The 22,062-nt window shown below is 30.1% G+C and overlaps 1 protein-coding gene across 1 annotated transcript; it reads right to left on the bottom strand.

Moving 5' to 3' along the window:
- Nucleotides 1-825: 825 nt before the first annotated feature.
- On the bottom strand, nucleotides 826-8,438 carry LOC115713992 (ABC transporter C family member 5). Its single transcript, XM_030642495.2, has 13 exons — nucleotides 8,099-8,438; nucleotides 7,016-7,821; nucleotides 5,353-6,785; nucleotides 4,930-5,250; nucleotides 4,756-4,842; nucleotides 3,904-4,599; nucleotides 3,639-3,803; nucleotides 3,104-3,398; nucleotides 2,578-2,792; nucleotides 2,121-2,426; nucleotides 1,965-2,028; nucleotides 1,648-1,887; nucleotides 826-1,556 (listed from the first exon to the last, which is right to left on the bottom strand). Exons 2-13 carry the CDS (start codon nucleotides 7,662-7,664, stop codon nucleotides 1,444-1,446), a joined length of 4,584 nt encoding a protein of 1,527 aa, XP_030498355.1. The 5' UTR covers nucleotides 7,665-7,821; nucleotides 8,099-8,438; the 3' UTR covers nucleotides 826-1,443.
- Between the last annotated feature and the right edge of the window lie 13,624 nt (nucleotides 8,439-22,062).

The raw sequence follows: 22,062 nt of genomic DNA, 5'->3' as shown, positions 1-22,062 counted from the left end.
TTTAGATAGGCCTAAAAACATTAAAAGTGGTCTAATGAACACCCCTACAGACTTACATTGATTGATTTTGTTCTGATATTGCATATTAGGTTAGTGTGGTCAATTAGTTTATGTCATCTTCAACAGTTCGAGCAACACTAAAGTAAAATTTGTGTTACTTGAAAGTGGCACCTAAAGAGGATATTTTCTAAAAAAACCATAGTCGCTCTTATATTGAATGTTTCTTAGATGTAGATTAGGCAGGTTTTAATGTGTATAGAAGATCTACTTAGGGTGCGTTTGGAAAGCCACCTGGTAATTGGAGGTAATTACACAATTTGGCATGTTTGTCTGATCATGTAATTACAATCTAACTGTGTAATTGAAAGTAATTGAGGGGTTCCAATTACACTCTCCAATTCTCATGGCCCCCCATGAGAATTGAATGTAATTACACTGTGTAATTACTAAAAACTTTCCATATTAAACATTAGCTACTAAAAAAATATTATTTTCCCATGTAATTACTACCTATTTTACCAAACAAGATATTAAGAATTCATAAATATAGTGTAATTACTACATTGTGTAATTAATACCCTAGTAATTACCTTACCTAGTAATTACATAGTTACTTTCAAAAACACCCTTAAAAATATTGTGTTTTTGTTGGAGGGAATTTGACCTTATGGAAAAGTAAGAAACAAAACGTTGTTGTGTAACATAAGTGAGTTTTCAATCACCTTTAGAATATCATTCTCCACTAAATAGCATTCCCAATTTAATGTTTCTTCTTTACTTTGATGAAATGAAATGAAAACATATAAGATAATTGAGATAAGTTCCTACAAAAATTTCCCCATGAAAGAAAGCATGGGAATTTGGATTAAGAGCAGCTGTAATTAAGTCTCTTTACAATTGAGATTACAAAGAAGTTTATTATTCCATAAAGGTTAAATAAAAGCCTACCAAGAAGGAAGAGCAAAGGGTCTAAAAACTAGAAACTGCATAACAAACCATATGAGTTTTTTTCTTAGACTAATTCAGCCCTAATACAAGTACTCCTAACTCAATAACTAACTTCTTGCTTCAATCTAAAAACTACATTATTTAACATAATAACAACTCTCTCTTCTTCTCTCTTGTGGCTTTATTCCCAACCCATCTTATTTCCCTTTTTTTTTAATAAAGAAAAAGTATACCAACCTTGAATGAACTCAAAGTTTCTACTAGGGGTTTGAATTAACCCCTGTTTCATTTCGAAAGTAGAAACTAATTATTCAATGGGATTTTAGTTTTCGGAAAAGGACCACACACCTTTGTCCTTCTCTTCCCATGTTTCTCCCTTTTAACTTGCCGAATGTAGCTGCTGTTGCTGCAGCAGCCACGTCTGATAACGAATGGTTTTACACTGCTCAAACCCCGGCTTTCGGATTGTTTGGCTATTTGACATACCATTTACTATTAAAAATCTGGCATGCCACTCGAACGGGATGAATATTCGGTTACCAATTTCAGAAACATGGATGACTTATCTTCTAGTAGTCTGATAGGAGTATCAAACTCTGCAACTCGACCTACAAATGAGTTGAAAATCAAATTCAGCGATTGTTATAACGCAAGTGTCAGACCAGTTTAGTAAAATAAAAATAGAAAAAGTAAATTTACCATCACTGAGAACCAGAACAAGATCACTGTCGATAACAGTTGGGATACGGTGAGCAATGGTGCAGACGGTGCAATCCTTAAACTCTGTTCGCAAAATTTTCTGGATAAGATTATCGGTGGCTGTGTCAACTGATGCTGTTGCTTCATCAAGCACCAGTATCTTCGCCTGTTTAAGAAGAGCACGGCCTAAGGAAACTAGTTGCCGCTGTCCTACACTCCAGTTATCTCCATTTTCGAGCACTGTATTGGCGTTGATGATCAGTCACCGAAATTGTCTACTTACATGGCTAGAGGAATAGACTATACAATAAATATACCTGGTGTATCGAGTTTATGCTCTTTCTCACGGATTATGTCTCCTAACTGGGATTTGTCGAGCGCCTATACCATATTCAATCTCAAAGTCATCACACAAGGAATTTGAAAAATATACTAGAACGAGATTAATATGGAATATGCATGGTATTACAAACCTGCCAAATGTCATGATCTGAATGTTCTTCAAGGGGATCGAGATTGTTCCTAATAGTCCCTTCAAACAAGGTAGGATCCTGGGGTATGATGCCAAGACGACTACGAAGATCATGCAGACCAATTTTAGAAATATCAATACCGTCTATTATAATCTTCCCACATTCTGGTTCAAGCAGCCGAAATAATGCCTGAATCAAAGTGGATTTACCACTCCCCGTTCGTCCAACAATTCCGATCTTCTTTCCACCAGGGAAGCTGCAGGTTACACCATGAAGCACCACGGGAAGATTTTCCTTATAACGAACCTTTAATGTACAAAAAGAGACTGTCAGCAATTTCCAAACTCTTCTTTTTTTTTAACCCACAATCGCAATTGTTAACACATCACACCAAGTAATTAAAAAAGGTTAATGACAACAAATTGAACTGCCTCACAAGTGAAACAAAAATGCTAACCTTTAAGTCAATCAGATCAATTGTTCCATTTTCTGGCCACGAAGTTGGAGGACGAGAATCCTCAATAATTGATGGAGCTTCTCCTGGAATTTGGCTGTATTGGTAAATTCTTTCTATTGAAATAATCTTATTTTCAAGCTTGCAAAAGCTAAGTATCCAACGTGAGAGACGTGCATTTAAATTAAGACCATAAGTAACTGCAAGGCCTGCCATGCCTGCACATATCAAAAAACTAATGTTAGTAGCCAGGACAATTGTTAAATCATGTCATTTTTCATAGGATAGTGCCAATGTTTTTCGTTGTTTGTAATGCACATAGAAGTCCAACAGAACAGAGATTAAAGTTCTAGCTCAAAGCTTTCATATCAATGTATTTTTACCTTTGAAGATTCAACTAAAAATCCATTTCAGTTCTAGAAGTTAAGTTCATCTTACTGTTTTACTCTATTTACAACTCCGAAACAACATAAAATCCCTCTTCTTAATCTAGACATGTAATCAACAATAAAGAAGTTACAGGACTTACTGGGATCGATACTCCCTGGTGGAAAGCTGACGAGCAAAATCATGCAGAAAGCAAAGACAAAGGTGGAGAGTAGTTCCATGCGTAGGCATAGCCATTCTATAGCTGCAAGACTGCAGAAGAATGGACGGGCAAAACAATCAAGAAGATAAAGGTTCCTCTTTACGAATCTTTTTTCTTGTCCAAAGCCTCTTATTGTCGCTGCTCCAGCAATTGACTCACCAAAAAGATGAAAAACTGGAGATTTCTGAATGCTAACAATGCGAACCAGCTCCCTTGATGAAGCCATGTAGTATTTCTGCATGAGAACCATTCAGTGAGCTTAGCAAAGAATTGGACCGCCAAATTAATTTTAACTGCATGGTTATGCATCGCAGCAGATGTGGACCTACCGGACATGTTATTGCATGGGAATAAAATTTTGAAAATTGATCGAAAAACCAACTATATAATTCTTCCAAAATTGGTGCAATATTATTACTCAGCTTTCTTCAAAACAAGAGCTTTTACATTGCCAAGTATTGAAATATTTAATTACCTGCATCCAAAGGCAAGCAATAGCCATAGGAATGACAAGAAGCAAAACTTGCCAAGTAACTGTTGTCATCACACCAACAATGCCAATTAGTTGAATAGTCGTTGAAGCAAACCCTCCTAGTCTAAAAGGAATATCAAGATCCACTACACTTTGATCAATAGACACCTGTAATGTAACAAATGATACATGAAATTAATCGTGTGCAATTGACTCACATAAAATAAAACAGTTGACAAATGATTTTGAAGTGAAAAGAAAAACTTACACGATTCAATATTCGTCCAGCAGGAGTAGAGTCGAAGAAAGACATCGGTGCTTTAAATACACTTCTAAGCATCTTCAGAAACAATTTTTGCGCAGCTGCTAGACCGAATGTAGCTACCAGTACAGCTCTAACAAATATAAACCAGGAGCTACCAAAAGCAAGGGCCATGTATACAAGAATAAGGACCATAGGACTGACTTTAGGTATGTCTCCTTCTGTTTGGGGATTTGCCCATGCCATCCACCAATTACTGGCAATCTGAAGGAATTGAAACAACGTCTGGGCAATAATTATAAGCGGAATCAATAAGCCTTTATATGCTGCGGCCATGTACGATAGATAGACCTTCATACTAACTCTTCCTCGAACTCTCTCCTCTTCCTGCACGAGCTGCTTCTTTCTTGAGCGTTTTGCTTTCTTTTTCTCCTTAATTGCTTTCAGCTCCGCGGCAGATACACCCTCTTGAACTTCCTTTGCCAAATTGTCAACGCTACTACCATCTGGATCGAGTTTTTTACCATCTGAAACAGATGCATTTGTAGACAAATTTTCATCTGAATCCTCAGATGAGTGATTTGGGATATCCATGGCTTCAATTGCGTCGTGATGAGCAGAGACCAATGTGTTAAAATCTGTTCCTGCTTGTAGAAGATCATCATACTTTCCGGCCTGTATGATTCGCCCTTCTTTAAGAACCTATAAGATACAATGAACATTAAAGATGAAACTTTGACACCAACAAAAAAAAAAAGTGATGCTACATAAAAAATGATTCTTTACATATATATTTAGAGACCGAAAAGTTCAGCTGATAAATATGCAAAACACATATAGATAAAGCAGAGTGCTTACCAGGATCAAATCAGCAGCAGGCAGAAACTCAACTTGATGAGTCACAAATATAACAGTTTTATCTGCTAATGCTGTCAAAATATAATCCTGCATTTCCATATTCAGTTGTTAGCCATTTTTTAAAAAACTTTAAACTACACGGTGGTATCAATCATTCAAAAAAGCAAATCTGACCTTAAACAAGTCTGAGCCAGTGTGTGCATCAACTGCACTAAAGGGATCATCAAGTAAATAAATATCAGCATCTTGATAGAGTGCTCTTGCAAGCTGCACTCTTTGCTTCTGACCACCACTCAAATTTATACCCCTATCACCTATAATGGTCTGATCTCCATGAGAAAAAAGTTCAAGATCCTTCTTTAATGAACAAGCATGGAGAACATTCTTGTATCTCGGTTTCTCCATTGGGCTGCCAAAAAGAATATTTTCTTCTATATTTCCAGACTGTATCCATGCAGACTGAGGAACATAGGCAGCACTGCCACATATTTTTACCTAAAAAGATTCAGAACAAGTAAGAATATGAAGATAATATCCAACAAGTACAGAAGAAAAGATGATCAAAAACCAAACTGAAAACATGTAATAGCAACTTACTTCACCAGAGATCTTTGGGATTTCTCCTAGGATACAAGAAAGAAAGCTTGACTTCCCAGAACCCACCATTCCACATACAGCCACACGCATACCTCTCTCTACTTTCATCTGTATTCCTGATAACGTTGGCCTTGAAGAGATAGGATCCCAACTGAACATGCCATCTTTAATTTCTATGGTTGTTTCTGTCATACCTCTGGGAAGGGTAATGGTTGCATTTTCCTGCAATTCTTCCTCCTGCAGGAACCCAGAAATTCGATCAAGAGAAACTTTTGTCTGAGCCATCATTGACACCAAATCAGGAAAATTCCTAAGTGGTTCTTGAAGTATCCTGAAAGTGGCCAGAGCAGAAAGGACACTACCAGCAGTCAGCTGACCGCCTAAGAATATGGAAGTACCGAAAGTGATAGCTGAAACAAATATGGGAGAGCTCCAGAAGATGAATGTAATAAAAGCTTGCGAGTAGAGCGCTCGGCGGAGCCACTTGAACTCCACACCTCGCATATCCTCTAACATTAACCGGTACCTATCCTCCCAAGCTTGCAACTTGAGAATCCTCATGTTTCTTAGACACTCTGATGTTTTTCTCATCCTTTCATCCTTGGCACTCATCAACTTGTCTTGATATTCTTCTTGTATTTTGGCAAGTGGGACAGTAACAACAATAGATATAATGGTGGCAATTAATGTAGCAACAGAAGCAATGCCCACGTTCTTGTACAGAATCGCAAGAGCTAGAATGATTTGCATTGGAAGCATCCATATATCATGGAGATACCAAGAATAGTCCCCTACCCTCTGTACATCTACTGCCATGTAGTTCACAATCTCTCCGCTGGTGTGGTTTTGCTTGGCGGTGCTCGAGAGTCTGAGACCCTTCCGAAACACCATTGCAGTCAGAGCTGACCTTACGTGCATACCCAGAATGTCTACACCGAGATACCATTGCCTTGTCGTTAAGGTCTCCACCAGCTTAGCTACAAAGAACGTCCCAGCAAGGATGTACCCTTCATGAGGAACAGTCTCTTTCCCACCCAAATAATCAACAAAATAGCTAATCATGAAAGGACCCACATAAGAAACGAGAGTATTCAAGCCGGCGAAGACAGCATTGCAAGCTGCTTCCTTCCAAAATGACTTGAGAATTGCCCATGCTAAAGATGGATGTCCTGTTGGATGTTCAGCCTTCATTTTCTCCCAATTCGAGTTCAAGACTTTATAATTAGTCTTGGCTCGATCTTTCGTTGCAAGGAGGGGAATGTCCTTAAGCTCCAGAGGTCTCTTAGCTCCAATTGAAAGAAGAGGGTTCAGCCATGAAAGTGTGGCCAAGCTAAACAGCCCAGCATCGCTATAAGGAGTAACCTTAAGACACCCTGCTTCTTCTTCCATGAGTAAAGGCTCCTGAAGCTCTGAGTTTCTACAAACTTGAATACCTGTATATATATAAACGTATCACAAAAACAACAATGGGAATTTCACAACACCTTACATTATTCTTTTTTTTTTTTTTTTTGTATTTTATGAATTTTACAATATTTAATATATGGTTATTTTTAACTTTTATGATAATTTGTCTTAATTCAGCAATGAAATTTGAACTAAGGAATTTTCTTCTTTGCTAAAGTTGAACTAAGGAATTAAAAGAGATAGCTTTGATTATTACCTGTACTGCCTCTGATAGCAATGAAACAAAGAAAAGCTAGAGCTGGTGTTGAGGCCAAATTAGCCACAGCATGAGAAGAAGGCAGAGATTTTGAGCCATCATCAACTAGAAAACCTCTAGCATCAAAGTATAACGTACATAAACATATCACAAACGATACAAACCACCATAGCCTTAACAACAATGGAAATTTCTCAGACACCTTGAATTTACAATGCAGAGCTGAAAAGCTCAATACAAACCAAGCTAAGCTTTGTGCAGCTGGTAACCAAATCACAGACCAATTCACAAGCTCTTCATTCAAAGATTCTCTTATTAAACCAACACCATCAAACCCTAGCACCACAACCTGAACAAACAACACATAAAAACAACAACAAACGGTGATTTTGAACTCAGTACCGATCCTAACATCTTCAATTTCTCCGTCAACTCCACTATTCCTCTGAATTGGACTACTACCACCATTCGGAGTTAAATCATCCTTAAGAAACCGAATTCGACCTGCACATACAAAAATCTTCCTAGCGGAGACGATGAATAGGAAAACTAGAACTAAAGTGAGATTGCTGCCAATTGAAGCGAGTTCCAAAATTGGAAACGTTTCATTTATTTCCGCCGCCGACGAAAGGTCTATACCCATTATCATTATCAGAAGAAGACGATTGAATGAAAATAGTGAGAGAGTCGGTCGTGATGGTTGTGGCGAGTTAAGCGAGAGAGATCAAACCGTTGATCATAAAAGGGCATTTCACCATCTGGAATTTTGCCGAGCTATGAAACTGTGTATATGTGTAGATTAGAACCTGAAGACACATTGCACATGAAAACAAAAAAGATTAAGCTCGAAATTCGAAAACAAATATATACATAATAATAATAATAATAATAATAATAATATATAGATATAGAAAGAGAAAAAAAAATCATCATCTCATCTTGTACTATCCCTTTCTACCTTTGTTTTTTGAGTTATCATCAAGAATAGGAAAGAGACAAACAGAGAAAACGAAGAAGAAAACTCAAAATGAAAATCAAAAACAATAAAACAAAAATCCAAAACACTAAACATCAAAAACTGACCTTTTATGGCAGAGGCAAGGGGTGAGTCTTGTGATAAATACCTCAAAAAATGAGAAAAGCTCTGAGTCTTTGTACAGAGTAAGAACTAGTAGAAACTCAACAACAACATAGAAAGTAGGTAGGTAAAGCTATTCAATGACTGTGATAATCAGTAGTATTGTTGTTGTTCTTCATCTTCATCTTCATCTTCATCTTCATCTTCATCTTCATCTCTGTGTAGCCATGTTTGTGGTCTGAGTTTTGAGGTTTGTAGAGAGAGAAAGAGAAGAAGAGAGAGAAGTTGAGTTGTGTTGTGTGTTTTATAGTGAAAATGGTTGTGACGACGAGTGTGTGTGAATGTGATATAAAAGAGAGAAAGAGACTGTGAGAAAGGACTCAGATGTAAGAAAAAACTTATGTAAAGGACAAAACTTATAATAATATTTAAATTATTTATTATTTTAAATATATGTTACCAAAAAATATTAAAAGATACTATTAATATAATTAATTATCGAGTCTCCTATAATTTAAAAAAATATTTTTTAAGAAATATGGTTAATTTAATTGTAAGGTGCTATCTATAAAAGGTGTTGGACACTATTAGTTTCTATCGAAAAATGCTAAACAACATTGGTCCTGGGCCTTGATTCATGCTCTGAACTGGTGTCAAACCAGAGGATGGAGACAGGTGGTGGTTGTCTCCGATTGCTTGTTGCTGGTGCAGGGGTTAAAGGAGCGCAGGGCCCCCGACTAGCGGTTCATGGGTGTCTTTTGGAAGCTGCTGGAGCTGTTGGAAGGCCTACCCGAAGTGGAGGTTGTTTGGAAGCCTCGGGCGCAGGTTCAGGCTGCTCATCTGGTTGCTCATTGGGCTTTTAGGCTTAAGTTTACTGGTTTTCTTTCTGTAGAGGAGCTGGTCCCTCTTGTGACCTTCTAAACTTTGTTGTACTTCTTTTGTGTTTGTTTAATAGAGTTGATCTCCAGCAAAAAAAAAAAAACATTGGTGGTGCATACTACATAGTACTTAAGTATTGGGTTGAGCATAATGTAATTTAATAGAGAAATGTTAAAGGGTACCAGTAGTACCTAACACCCTCCTATATATTAATACTGATATTGGTTCAACTAAGTATCGGGTCCCACATAATTTAATATAATAATTTTTAAGGAGTATCGCTAGCCAATCGCAACGCGACATGTCGAGAAGGTACTAGGCACCACTGGTGTCTAATAGCAATGCTCAATTTAATAACTGTTGTGGAATATAGCTAATTATTTATTAGGTTGTGTTAGGTGCTACTGGAGCTTTATAGCAATGATCTATGTTAATATTAATTTATTTTATGGTATCGTTTTATGAGTAGTTAGCGATAAAATTATTTATTTTAAGACGTGATATTAAATTACACTTTATTGGTGCTCAAGCCACTAAAACTAACTCAATAATGAAAGAATAGTAGGAGAAAGGGAGAAAGCATAGTTCCAATAAAGACCCTTAAGTTATTAGTGGATAGGTTATATAATTATGTTATACTAAAAAAAATTACAAGCATATGATTTTTCAACTCGGAGAAATTAGAATTTATTTTTTTATAATTAGGATTTTTGAAGCTGTATATGAAAGTTTAGATGTAAGATTTAGTATATGTTAAAATTGAAGGACACTAATTTTGTAGGTATTAGAATTTAAATGGTATGATTTGATACATAGATAGTATTTAGTTAAATAAATTTAATAAAATTAGACAAAAATTTGTAAATCCAATAATATCGATAGTTTGAAAAATATTTAACTACCTAAAAAAAGGTAAAAATTCTTATTAATCTTTTTTTATATAGGGATATTTATAGTTGTTATAGTAAATATTTTAATAATTTTTTTATTAATTTTAAATATTTTACAGCCCTAAAAATAAAATTTAGACCATCAATTATAGAGTATACGTGTATTTTTTTTTATACACGTGTAACTATATTAAATTTTATTTTGAACATAATAAATTATTGGAAAATTCTATAATACACCCCCTTAAAATGGGTATATTGATACACCCCTATCTGTTTTATCATCCAAAATAATTTTTTGGTCAAATTTTTTCTCATAGTCATGTACGTTATAGTTATTTAAGATATCCTGCAAAATTTTAAGAAATTCGGAAAAGTTTAACACGCCGAAAACTGCGTTCAAACAGTGCGTTGCACGAGTGATTATTTTATTTTATACGCGTGTAAAATAGACTGTTTGAACATTATTTTCTATATTGTAAATTATTCTGAATTTCTCAAAATTTTGTAGGATATCTTAAATAGATATAACTTACATGAATATGAAAAAAAATTAGACTAAAATTTTTTTCTGGATGCCGAAACAAGTTAAGGGTGTATTAGTATATCCCTTTTATAGGGGTGCATTGTAGAATCACCCTAAATTATTTATACTTTTTTGAAATATAATGCCAAAATTATTTATTTATAGTTTCTATAAATGAAGAAAAAAAATCATATGATGTTTCCTATGTAATAAAAAGAAAAATAACAAAACTTAAAATAATAATAATAAATAAATAAATAACAAAACAACCAAACTTTCTTTGATTTGCGTAGTAAAATTATTTAAAAATAAACTTCATTTACTACGTAAAAATTCAATACAAGCATACGTTTTTTTTTTAAAAAAAATAATAATAAATTAAAAAAATACAATCATACGTTATATACGTGTATATATATAAATTTAATATATGAATATTGAGACAAGTGTGTTTGGCTCACTAACCAAGTGTATAATAAAAAAGAGAATATAATCTTGTATTGTAATAATAATATTTTTTGTATAAAAAAAGAATATTATTATTTCTCTTTATAATCAACAAAAGAATATTATTATTATCATGTATATGGTTATTATAAATTAGATCAGATCATAGAAGAGATCCTAAATTTTAATTACACAAAGAAAATAAATATTAATAAATAGTTATTCTTAATCTAAGTGTAGAAAGAGAAAGAAGTTAAAAAATGTTTTGTTAATAATATATTCATAATTAATATAATAATAATTAGACACGTTAATTACAATGTGGGATGTTTAAATTCATGTTTATTGAATTTTAATTTGAGGTGTAGAAGTAATATCAACTATTAAATTTTTCAAAAAAAAAAAAATACCAACCAATAAATAATAAAAATAATAATCACCAAAAACATATTGCAAAAGTCATTTATAGAAATTGTGATCTATCTATCTTTTTAATAAATAATACAATTTTATTAGTAGCAATGTTGGAGGCACAACCAAACTTAAAAATAAAAAAAATAAGTTAAATAATTAACCGTCTAATTCTCAAATTATCTCACACAAAAACCTAAAAATAAAAACAAATGAAATTGTGATCTATCTATTATGTTAAGAGCAAGTGAAATCGTTTAAATAATTTTATGGAAAACTTACAAAAATATTAAATTTTAGGTTAATTTTTACAAAAATACTGTCACACGAATTTTTTAAAAAAATATTGTGTTTTTATAAAATAACAGTGGAACACAAAACAGAATAACTAAAAACAATAGTGGAACAATAAAAAACAATCGTAGAACAATAGTAAAAATTTAACACAGTACACAGTATTTGAAAAAAACATAGTATTTTTTAAAAAAAAATTACCCCACAGTATAAAAGTAAAAAAGTTCAAAATTTCAGTATGTGATGTAAATAATTCTAATTTTATTAGTAATAATTACATAGTGTAATTACACAATTTTTATGATAAGTTATGAGAATAGAATTAGAACATCTTAATTAATGTAATTATATGGTCATATAACTATACCAAATTATATAAATAGTGATCTCTCATCACACCAAAATTTAATTTTTCATAAGAATAATATCACATTTAATTGAATGGCTGAAATTAATTATACATAGGGTATAATTTGAGTGTGTAAATGAAGTTATTTTTATAAGCAATTGTGCATATATATATAATTTGAGTACATATTTTACTATAAATTTAGTGAATAATAAATAAATAAAAGAGCATATGTATGTAATGTAGATACTAGATAGAGCCAGCCAAGCCATAGAAATAGACAATAATAATACAGTAGAACCTCTATTCAAGAATACTCTATTCAAGAATAACCTCTAATTTGTTATAAAAAAATGAAGTCCCAATTTGGGCCAGTTATAAATAAGAATAACCTCTATATTGTAATTAGTTATACATTTTTTAAGTCTCGTATTAATAAAATATACCTCTATATAAGAATAATTAGATCTTAAATAAATATATACATATATTTTATAAATTTACTTATGTAAAATTAATAATTTTATTTTAAATTATAGTACATGTATAAATATTATATGTCCTCGAAAATAATTTTAATATAATATAGTATTAAGAATTGTTTATTGGTATTTTTGTTACATTGATATTTTTTGATATTTTGATTTTTTTTCTTCAAGTGTAACTCTATTTAGTTATAACCTCTCAATTAGAATATTATTTTCTTGGTCCCAAGTGTATTCTTGAATAGAGGTTCTACTGTATATAGAATAAAATCCCTTTTAAGATGAACATAACAATATCTTAATGTGTGTCCTTGTGACTGCCTATGAGTACCTTTCTTACATTAAATGTACATTAAAAGACAACTAGTATTTGAGACCACAATTTTACACATTATGAAAAACATGTTTGAACTGTACAACCAAAATAAATAAATAAATAAATACATAGTTTATTAGTGTGTTTTACTAAAGTTATCAATCTGTCTTAAATTCTTTATTTTTTTAAATAGTATAAAATAATACTTCAGTTTAATTTTTATCGAAATTAAATACAATAAGTCAATAATAGTCACACTTGAAAGTATTATGACTAAACTTGTTATATTTGTTATATTTGTTTGCACTAGAAACTAGTTTTAGATTATTTGCTTTTGCTAAAAAAATACACATAATCTAATTTGTCATTTAACAAAACAAATAGTTCAATTAATCGTTTTTATAAAACACGAAATTTAAAATAATATTTTTTTAAAAAAAATAATATGATATTGTTTATTTTGTGGCAAATGTTGGTTTTAAGGGTGTAGATGTTTTCTTACTCTTTTGATAGTTTTGACAATTTTGGAGACCACGTATCAGTTATAGGAATTTTATACCTGATTCGGTCTTAATTGTTCAGTATGCACCTCATAAGAGTTCTCATAATCATCCCAATAAAGATAATACCACCAGAATAAACTAGCCTCCTAAAGAGTCAAACATAATCTATTATAATAAGCGGCTATAGTAAAATTCGAACACTTAACTCAAAAAAAAAATATGATAGTAAAGATTTCTCTCTACATCTAAACCACACAACTTAAGATAGTGTTTTTTACAGTTTTTAATTGGACAGCCATTGAGTTTGTTTTTATTTTTAATTTCAACAAAATGTATTGTTACACAATAAAATAAAATATTAAAATCTAACAATTTCAAAAATTTACTAATAATTTAACAGAAATGAAAAAAAACAAAAAAGGTTGTGGGCACATAATGAGTTGTAGGCTGTAAAGGTAGCTATAATAGCAAGGTGTCATGTTGAAGAGAGATTACTCTCACTCAAATCTCAATGCAATGCATTGCATGGGTCATGAGTGAGTGGCCATTTCATTTTTGCCATTGTTGTTTTTATCTCTAACTTTTTATATATAAATAAAATATAATATATATATTTATATATATATATATGCTGACCCACTTATCACAACCCATTTTGTCTTCTTATTCATATTTTCTTTTTGGTGATGTTGATCATCAAAGTTGTGTTTCTTCCAATTTTCAATACTTTTTGTTAGTTTGTTTTAAATCATTCCACTACCTAGGATGTGATGTAAATATGTTTTATTTTTGTGGGTATTTTAATTTACTATGGGAATGGAATTCAATTCAATTACATAATGACACATTGTTTGTTAAATTGTTAATAAATACTTAAACACCATTACTATTAGGTAATATAATAATTAAGAGTGTTCACTATTATTATAAGTTAGTATTTGTTTCACAAAGATGACAATAAATGATAAATTAGGCCGATTTAATAAAAATTTAAATAATTCGGGACTTATTTGATAAGTCGTAGATCGTGTATGAAATAACAATTTGGATAAAAATATTGTATTGTATTGTATTAATTATTTAACAAATAATAAATGACCTGTATTAGTTTGTATTGTAATGTTTACAAGGGGTTTGGGATCAATATCGGCCCTGACCCTAGCCTCGGATCTCGAACCCGGACCCATATCCTAACTATGGACCCGGATCCCGACCCCGACCCTGACCTTGGACCCTGGACCCCATATCCAAACTCGAATTTGGGTCTGAGTCTAGGTCTGGGTTCGGGTTCAAGTCCAAGTCCATATAGGTTTGGGTTTGAGTCCGAGGTCCAGGCTCCGAGTCTAAGTTTGAGTTCAAGTCTAAAGTCCAGGCTCCAATTCGAGTTTAGATTTGGATCGAGATTTGGGACTAGGTTCAAATTTGAGTCGGGGTCCAGGTCTGAGTTTGACTCCAGGCCAAGGTTGAGATTGGGGTCAAATTTATCGTAAACAATTTATAATTTTACACAACCTATTAGTACAAGTCAATATTAAACATAGTATTATATTAAATAATACTAATACAATCTAATACATTATTATACAATACATCATGTACCAAATGAGCTTTAATGTCTAATATAACAATTTTCTGCTTGATTAATTAAAGAGAATTTTAATGAATTAATTATTAATTATTCTAAGTGAAGTAGTTTGGAATAAGTAGATAGATATAAGTTAGAACTTCTTTTCTTTATTTTCTTGTTCTTTTTTCTTTATATTTATTAGGTGAAAAGCTAGTTAAAGTATAGGTAGAGTCCTAGTTGTTTGAATTGGATTGTTACAAGAAGTATAGTTGAACATTAGGAAGATTGCAATTTATTAACCAAACTTAATTATTATAAAGTAGATTACGTAATTAATTATATTAATTGCATTAATTAAAAATTTTTATATTAGGAAACATGAAAATTGTACATCTTTTGTAGTTAGGTAGTTGCTTTTAAATTCTAATATGTCGGTGATAACCAAATTTTTAGAAAAAGTAAATGAAGAGATTTAACTAATTAATAAATACCTCTTAATTAAATAAAGAGTAAATACCATTTTGGATTTGGGTTTTACAAAAGTTATTAATTGAATTCTTTATTTTATTAAATGATAAATGAACTTTGTATTTTCTAAAATTGTACAAATAGGACTCTGAAATGATTTTTTATCCAAATAAAACTTAATAATAATCTGATTTAGAGATGTTATGACAAAATTGGTTACATTTTCTGTATCTGTTCATATTAGAAATTGTCTTAAAGTTGGTATATAAAAAAATAAAATTGTTGAAAATTGAGCTCAGATTCTTATTTTTACTATTTTAGAAAATATAGAGTTTATTTTGTCATTTAACAAAATAGAGAGTCCAAATAGTAACTTTTGCAAAACACGGAGTCCAAAATAGTATTTACCCATAAATAAATATAAATAAAATGATATCATAAGTAGTAAGAACTATCGAGACACTTTTTTATATGACGGTATTGTAGACATTTTTGGTATTTTTTGGATAGTTGTAACTTAATATATTTTTATATGATATTTTCGTAGATATTTAAGATATGTAAGATGTTTAGTATATTTTAAGGTATCGTATCGTTATTGGTACAATTAAGTATTGAATCTCATATAATTTAATGTAATAACTTTTATGGAATATCGCTAACCAGTCGCAAAACGCCATCTCTAGGTGGTACCTAGAAGTTTTTAAATATCTCGCAAATTTTTAAAAAAGATAATTACATAAAGCACTATTAAAAGTAAAATTTTTATATTTTTACATTTAAAGATTTTTTGTTTTTGCATTTTTATAGTGTTCTGTAAAACAACAAGAAAACTACATAAAAATAACAAGAAAATAACATCCAAATAACAACAAAAAATAACATACAAATAACAAAAAATCAACAACAAATTAATAAGAGTATAATATAAAAATGCATTAAAAGACATGTATTTTGTGTATATAAAATCATAAAAACCATAAATAAATTTAAAATTTCGTACAACGGTACTTTTATAATTTTTTTTAATTGTTTTTGTACTTTTCTTAAATTATCCCAAAATTTATAGTATACAAAATTTCAAACAATTTATTACACGCATGTCTGTTTTATTCTATTCTTTTGAAAAATATATTGTTTTAAATCTATTTAATGTATTATTTTTTATTTTTATTTATTTTTATTTTTTTTTTAAGGAAAATGGTAACTTTATTAATAAGAATAATCAACCATTACAATAGAAAGAAAATCAGCGGGAACATTATCCTCTCTAAACATACGATCTGGATACAAACAAGAGCTACAAGTAAGACAATATGCAGCTTTGTTTACAGAACGTTTAACAAAATTAATTGTGACTAACGGTAACTCAGCCATAAGAGAGCGACAAACCGCCACCTGAAGGCCAAAAGGAGAAGGGATATCCACCGTACTATGGACTGCCTGGACAACAACCAAAGAATCAGTTTCAACCTCAACCGGTCCCCATTGTTTCCTCTTTATCCAACTCAAAGCCTCCTTAACCCCTACCAATTCAGCCATAGCCGAATCCACACGCCCCATTCGTAACACTGTGAAGCCTTCAATGAATCGACCCTGATAATCCCGGGCCACCCCTGCCGCTCCAAATCGACCATCATTTGCAAAGATTGCACCATCGACATTAACCTTAATCTTTCCCATAACCGGTTTCACCCAATGCTCTAAGTCCAATCTCGAACCCGTGGGAACAAGTAAAGACCTCATTCTCCGTTGTTGAGCATTTCTCCATTGATTAAGGACTACTCTTACCAACAGAATAACCTCCGCCGCTGACATTGATTTGTCTCGCCAAACCACCTCATTTCAGGCATACCAAATCGCCCAAAGAACCATGAGCAGCTCTTCCTGGGCCGTGGATGAGTGTTGTAGCAGAATGTGACTAAATCAATCCCAAAAAGACTCCATAGGCGAATGACTCCAATTTATAACCGTCTATTTAATGTATTATTGATTACTCTAAAGCTCTAAAATTTTACACATTACGGAACAAAATTAAAATTAGAACTATCCAAATAAAAAAGAAATTTATCAATATATAAATCCAGTTTTTAGGAGTACAATACTTATTAAATAATGTGTAAAAATATTAAAATCTTCTTAAATCTTATCTAGCAAATAATATTAAATAAATATTATTTTTGGCAAAAAAGTCTCCTAATTAGATCCATTAATTTCTTGTATTAAAACGTGTTTTGAGTGGTATCTTTCTTAATTAGGATAATGAGATTTAATTAATAATGTCATAAATATACCAATTATCATAATATTCAAAAGTATAGAGTACACATTTAGCATAACAGTTATACAAGTATACATATATTTAAAATGAATATACTTTTATTTTTTTTTCTTAAAAAATGTATTATTGATCAAAATAAATCTGACATCAAAAACAAATTAATTAAAATGGCATCTCATAAAAAAGTCAATGAACTTTTCATCATTTAGCTTTATTAGTATAAATGATGTTTAGTGTAAAACCATCGTTATTTTCATTAACCCATATAAAGTTTTGTAATGTGGATTAATTAATTCACCTGAAATTAAAATAATAAAAAATAATAATATCATTTTATATTTTTTTATTAGAATTTTAAATAATATCATATTTTATAAAAATTATATGAATTTTATTTATAAAATACAAATTAGTGCGAATTTTGATATCAACAATACAAATTTTATATTTATTTTGTTGCAACGTATACAAATTTTATGTTTGTTATCAATTACATTAGATAAATATATAAGTTTAATTTTTTACGGTTAAGTACGTGACAGTTATTGATTGGTCTAAATATTTAAATTTTTATTTTTCATTTAAAAATTAATTTAAATATATTAATAAGAAAACGACACGTTGATTTGATACTCAACTTAACGGTTGTGAATACCTACGAAAATTCTAAAAATATAACTTAAGTATTATTACTATCAAAAAATAAATTTAAGCATTTATCTGGATATAAGAGTTAATGTAACGTCCCCGCTTCAAGCCTCCATTGGACCCTTACACCTACGGACTAATGGCATTGTCAGTCGACTGCTTTCTGGATTGATGACTGACCCTACAGATCAACACGAGTGTTTTCAGCATGCTTTGTCCTCACTCACACGCATCCTAGGAAAACTTCCCAGGAGGTCACCCATCCTTGAAATTGCTCCAGACCAAGCACGCTTAACTGTGGAGTTCTTTCGAGATGGGCTACCGAAAAACAAGATGCACCTTGTTGATATAGGTAGTACCAATCAATCCATTTAAGTTCTCTTCAACTGTGTAGTCCCATACTTACACAGTCTCAGAATCATCCCACTTGACCTTCTCCAGGCGGTGTGGGATTGCACAACTTACCCGTTATTTCTCCTTACGGATCACGGGTAAATTAATCTTTTAAAAATTTATAATTATTACTTTTATTGATAATATAGCAATAAAAAATCTCAAAAATTGTGTTAAACGTAATTTTTCCTTTAAAAGAATTGATATTTATAACGTTTTAACTAACTAAAAATGATAAAAAGAAATAAGAATCTAATTAAGAATGATAAGGACATTTTTTATGACATAAAATGACAAATTTAATTAGTGATATTCGATCTAAATGTATAATATTTTAACAATTTTTATCACATTTTAAAATTAAAATCAGTCATATTATAAACCATACTACTAATTAATTTTAGTGGAGGAGTCAACTTTTTTTTTTTTTTTCCAACTACCAAACTATAAAATTCTTCAAAATAATTTAAAAATAAGAGAGAAGATGAGACCACTTTGATAATGAAAAATATATATATTAATTTATTTCTTTCAATTCAGTACAATTTTCGTACTGGTTTAGCCCCACCATTGAAAATTTGATGTTAGAATTTTCATTAAAAAGAAAAAATAAAATAGAAAGGTGGTGTTTGGTTTTGGGGTGAAAGTGGACTTTTCACCATGAAATTCAGTGTTTGGTGAATGTGATAACAAAAGATGTCAAAAAAAAAATATATATATATAAATAAAATCAAAATCAAAATCAATTATTACTCGTGGCTTAGGCTACACCAACCATTCACAATTTCACACACTTACTTTTGGTACCATAAGTAGTAAAGAGCATTGTTATTAGGTACTAATAGTGCTCGATATTTTTTATAGGTGAATCGTACGATTAATTAATAATATTGTCTAAAAGTTATTTTCTTAAGTTATATGAAACTTGATACTTAATTATATTAATAACAGTATGACACCGAAAAAGATATTAGTTAGGCACCAAATGTGTCTTAAAGAGAATTGCTAAAAGGTAATATGTTATCTCGCACCATTTTCTGTACCATTATACTATTGATGTAATTAAGTATTAGATCCATATAACTTAAAAAATAATTTTCAAAGAATATCGCTAATCAATCGTGAAACGCCACCTATAAAAAATGTTGGCACCACTAGTGCCCAATAGGAGCATTGCTATTGGACACCAGTAGTGCCTAGCACCTCTAGACATGTCATCTTACGATTGGCTAACGATACAGATCTCTAAAAGTTATTATATTAAACTATATGAGACCCAATACTTAATTGGACCAATAACAATATTAACACATAAGAGAATCCTAAACACCACTAGACCCTTTAGTATTTCTCTGCCCAGTAGCAACACCCATGCTAACTTTGGGTTTTAATGCCCTATTTTTCTTTTAATAAAAGTTTGGTGTTAATAAAAAAAGTAATAGTACTCATGATAAAATATGTCTAATATCATCTAAAGTGTCGTATCATTAATATTACTTATAAATTTTTAGAAAATTTCAACTAGTTTACAATACTGAAAATAAAATTTACAAATTTTCTTGCTCGTGCAATTGTTTTTCCTTATACGTGCGGTAACTTAATTTTTGGCACGGTAAACTATTTAATTTTTTTTTGAAAGTTTACAAATGATCTTATATAGCTACAACATACGCGATCATAAAAAAAATTGAACTAATTTTTTTTTCTAAAATTTATCAGAATATTTTTTTTTTCAAAATTTTTTATGGCAGTGTCGAAAATATGTTTGAAGGTTTTTGAACACACGTGGTAAACTTGAATATCAATAACTCTGTTTTCGGCATTGTATTCAAAAAAATTCAAAAATTTACCGGAATGATACTGTAATTATAACGAGTACTGCTATGGAAAAAATTGGAAGAGAAAATATTCTGGCATGTAATTTCGAGCGTAGAGATTGACTAAAAAATTATAATAAAAGATTATAATTAGCACCAAAATAAATAAAAAATTTATCCGAACGTTCTTTTGAAGAGGGTCAACTACACAAATTTTCTATAATATATTCTTGCATATTATTATTTATTATTTATTGTGTTAATTTAACAATAATATGTTGGCTAAAATTATAAAAGCCTATCTATATATATTCTCTTATTATCTTGCTAAAGAAAATATCTAATATTTATTTATTATATATTTTCACTATAGTCTATAGTGAGCTGAAACTAGAATACTCCAATATAAAAAGTAAGGTTGAGAATGAGATATTTATAATTAAGCCAAGATTTTATTCATTTTTCTTTTTCTTTAAAGATTCTAATAGTGATGCTTATACATTACTAATATATTATGCTTATATATATCAATTAATATATACAATAATATGGTCATCATACATTATTATTTTTTTCTTTTTGACCAAATGAATTTAATTAATGTAAAACTTTGTAAAGTTGAATTTAATGACATATTCGTCAAAATATTATTTTAATTAATTATTACACGTTTGAAAACTCTATATATAAATGATATAATTAATATAACATATTCTAGAGGAGGTAATGGATTTTACACATTCCATCAATTATTATTATTATTATCTAGTCGAAAATGGGGAATAGTACTCTTTTATTTGATTCGAAATTACTAAAATTATATGAAGAAAATAAAATATATATAATAATATGAAAAAGAGAATAAAACGTTGATAGTGTATAATTATTAATTTATTATATTCAATATTATTGATATTATGGGTAATAATTCATTTTTAAAAATTATAAATTTGTACTTAAATTATTAAAAGTAATAATAATTTTATATGAAAATGAAACTTGTGATAGATACTTGTGAGGACGAAAATGAAACTTTTTTATAAGTATAGAGAATAAATGTTAAATTTTATGTGAAAATAATTTTTAGTGCATTAATTACAATTTTTTTAATTCCTCTCCTCTCTATAATAAATTAATTATGAAAAAAATAAACTTAATGTAAATTGACATAGAATCTCCAATAGAAGATGTAACGTAAAAGACTGTAAAAAAATTAATAATTAATGTAAAAATGTGTGAAATTTTTTTTTTATGGTGTAATTTTGTAATATTGTACAAAATTTAATAAATGTGTTAATAGAAAATTTTATGAGAAGTATAGTTAGAAAAATCAGGAGACAAAAGAAGAAGAAAAAAAGGTTTGCCAGTGAAAACAAAGTGTGGATGAAAGGATTGAATTGAAAAAAAAAATTATCAAGAGCTAAAATAATATTTTTACAAAATTAGGGTTAATATATCAAATTTTAAATAATGAAAAAACATTTACTTGCACAACCCTAATTAGCATTATTTTTAATTAGCTATATAGTTTCTTATATATGTACTAAGTTTTGCACGTCTACTTAGTTGTATTTTTAGTTTTTATTTTTGTTACGTGTATTTTTAAAATTTTATAAATTAAAGAAAAATTATTTATTAATTTTTAATTCTTTTCTAAAAAATAATATTTAAAATTTTAAAGATAATAAAAATAAA

This window comes from Cannabis sativa, chromosome 4 (genome assembly GCF_029168945.1).
Source record: "Cannabis sativa cultivar Pink pepper isolate KNU-18-1 chromosome 4, ASM2916894v1, whole genome shotgun sequence".
Taxonomy (NCBI): domain Eukaryota; kingdom Viridiplantae; phylum Streptophyta; class Magnoliopsida; order Rosales; family Cannabaceae; genus Cannabis; species Cannabis sativa.
This window is presented reverse-complemented; position numbering and strand designations above follow the sequence as displayed.

Coding starts and splice junctions, on each gene's coding strand:
- LOC115713992 (XM_030642495.2), bottom strand. CDS start 7,664: ATGATAATGGGTATAGACCTTTCGTCGGCGGCGGAAATAAATGAAACG. Junction 3,804..3,903: donor CTGGACGAATATTGAATCGT/GTAAGTTTTTCT, acceptor GTTACATTACAG/GTGTCTATTGATCAAAGTGT. Junction 2,029..2,120: donor CAGATCATGACATTTGGCAG/GTTTGTAATACC, acceptor AATATGGTATAG/GCGCTCGACAAATCCCAGTT.